The sequence below is a fragment of the Oryctolagus cuniculus genome, chromosome 4, assembly GCF_964237555.1.
Source record: "Oryctolagus cuniculus chromosome 4, mOryCun1.1, whole genome shotgun sequence".
Taxonomy (NCBI): Eukaryota; Metazoa; Chordata; class Mammalia; order Lagomorpha; family Leporidae; genus Oryctolagus; species Oryctolagus cuniculus.
The window spans coordinates 58,752,667-58,754,680 of record NC_091435.1 but is presented as its reverse complement, the minus strand read 5'-3'; the positions used below and the strand labels follow the sequence as shown (position 1 = coordinate 58,754,680).

Sequence of the window (2,014 nt, the reverse complement as noted above, 5' to 3'; positions counted from 1 at the left end):
GGAAGGAGATAGCAGGGCACAGAGCCAAGCAACAAAATTCAAAATAATTTGACCATAAAATATGAACAGACTGTATTTCTTTGTGGGGAAGAGGAAGCGAGAGGGTGTAGGGAGAAGGAGAGGTTATTTTGGTAGAGACTTGGGGGTCCTACCCCACCCTGCTGTGTACCTATCCTCATTCCAATCCTTTCCTTCTGTGTCTCCCCTCAGTCCTCTCCCTGCTCCAACCTCAACCCCTCTTCCCGGCTATTACTCTTGATTTCTGCCATTCTAGTTGTGCCGGCTGTCACTCTGCTGTCGCTTCTCTATTACCTTCAGAGAAAGTAAGGGGGTTGGGGAGTGGGGGGAGCCCCGACCCAGATCTGCTCCCACTCCTCCGCAGCCACCTGGACCAGAATTCCTGGCTGGTCAGACTCTGCATAGCTTTCTGGCAGTCAAACATAGAGGTTAACTCCACACAGGTCTTCCCATAGCTCAGTACCTGGACACCATCCACAGGGCTAGTCATTGCCATGATTTTGATAAGCCCAAATTTGTTAAACTCAACCTGTATATCCTGTACAATCTCTTCATCCTCCTAGTCATGCATCAACTTTTGGGCGGCACCATATTTAGGAGGTATAGGTCCTTGCTTGGGTGGCCACCCACGCATATCTAGGAGCTCACTTCAAGCCTCTCATTTGGAGGGTCATAGGCAGCTGATTCATGGTGCTTGGGGCAGGGCCCATCAGGGTGGCATTCTTGGCTCTTACCCTTCCCCTCTGGGTCAGCAGTTCTTAGCCCCAAGCTACATCTCATTCAGCCCCGCCATGGCCTCATCCCTTACATTGATGAACTTGAACTCACAGAAGGCATAGCCATTGGAGAGCCCCATGACACTGTCCTCCACCAAGTTGAAGTCCCTGAGAGGTCTGAACTATGTCAGCAGCCCTTTTACCAGGCCCCTGTTCACATCACCAATGTCAGGTATTTGGGTAATCCCCCAGTGAACAGCTTGTGGGGACAGTCAGGGACCACGTTGGAAACATCGCCAGGCACCCACACAGAGAGTTTCTGACATCCCAGACAGTGGCTGATAGTCCTGAGGCCTGAAGATCATCAATGACTGTTCTTGGAAGAAGTTGTCATAGAAGGTCATGGCCTGAGTAGTGTTGTTCACTTGATCAGAACTCCAGAAATTCTTGTCTGGTTCATCTGTACAGGCAACACTGGGTGGCCCTGGGGCCTGGGTCAGAACATCATCAACCCCCTCAGGGTGTTTTAGCTTTGAAGAAATCAGTCATGGTCTCATCAGTGATGCCTCAGGGAAAGCTGCCCACATTGAGGCACTGGGCCTGTGGAGCCATTTGTCTTCCAATCATCTGTAATGGGTTTGGGGTCACTGCCAGACTGGCAGGAGATATGGTGAGAAGAGTAGTGGCTGGCATCTGACCCACAGCTGTCATGGCCTTGTACTGCATTGGTATGATGTGCTCGGAACAGGTGGTGGCCATCCCAATATTTAGGGACCTTCTTGTTCTCGGACCAGGGGTAATGGGACAATCCACCATGCTTTTTCTTTAGCAATTCCAGTCAAAGGTTTGCTTGGCCACTGCTTGTCACTTCTCTGGCTGGCCCAGGTTGTGCAGGTCCCAGCTCTGGAGTTTGCATTGCCAGCTTTGAGAGCTGCTGTGACTGATTATCCTGTGCTGGTTCTCATTGTCCCTGTCTTGTTTATTCTCCTTGAGCTGCTGCTTGTACTCATCGAAGTCCAGCATGCTGACGAGGCAGAGCAGTGTCCTGTTCAGCTTCCGCTTCTCCTTGCCTTGCTGCCCACCCTGAGAGGAGATATTTATTATGGAAATTGGTGCACAGGACTACAGATGCTAAGTCCCGTGGTATACTGCTTTCAAGATGGAAAAGAAGGAAAGCAGTGGTGTTACTCAGTCTGAGTCAAATCTCTTAAGACCTAGGGGAGTTGATGGTTTCACTGCTGGTCAAGGCCAGAGAAGCCTGAGAAGGGGTGATTGGAGTT

General features: G+C 50.5%; 1 protein-coding gene across 1 annotated transcript; it reads right to left on the bottom strand.

Annotated features, from left to right (window-relative positions):
• Window positions 1-286: 286 nt before the first annotated feature.
• LOC100347760 (splicing factor U2AF 65 kDa subunit) lies at window positions 287-1,757 on the bottom strand. Its single transcript, XM_051818447.2, is given in 10 exon segments — window positions 287-597; window positions 600-666; window positions 669-775; window positions 778-961; window positions 964-1,048; window positions 1,050-1,243; window positions 1,245-1,491; window positions 1,493-1,554; window positions 1,556-1,618; window positions 1,620-1,757. Coding segments are annotated over 10 exon segments (1,458 nt in total).
• Window positions 1,758-2,014: the final 257 nt, after the last annotated feature.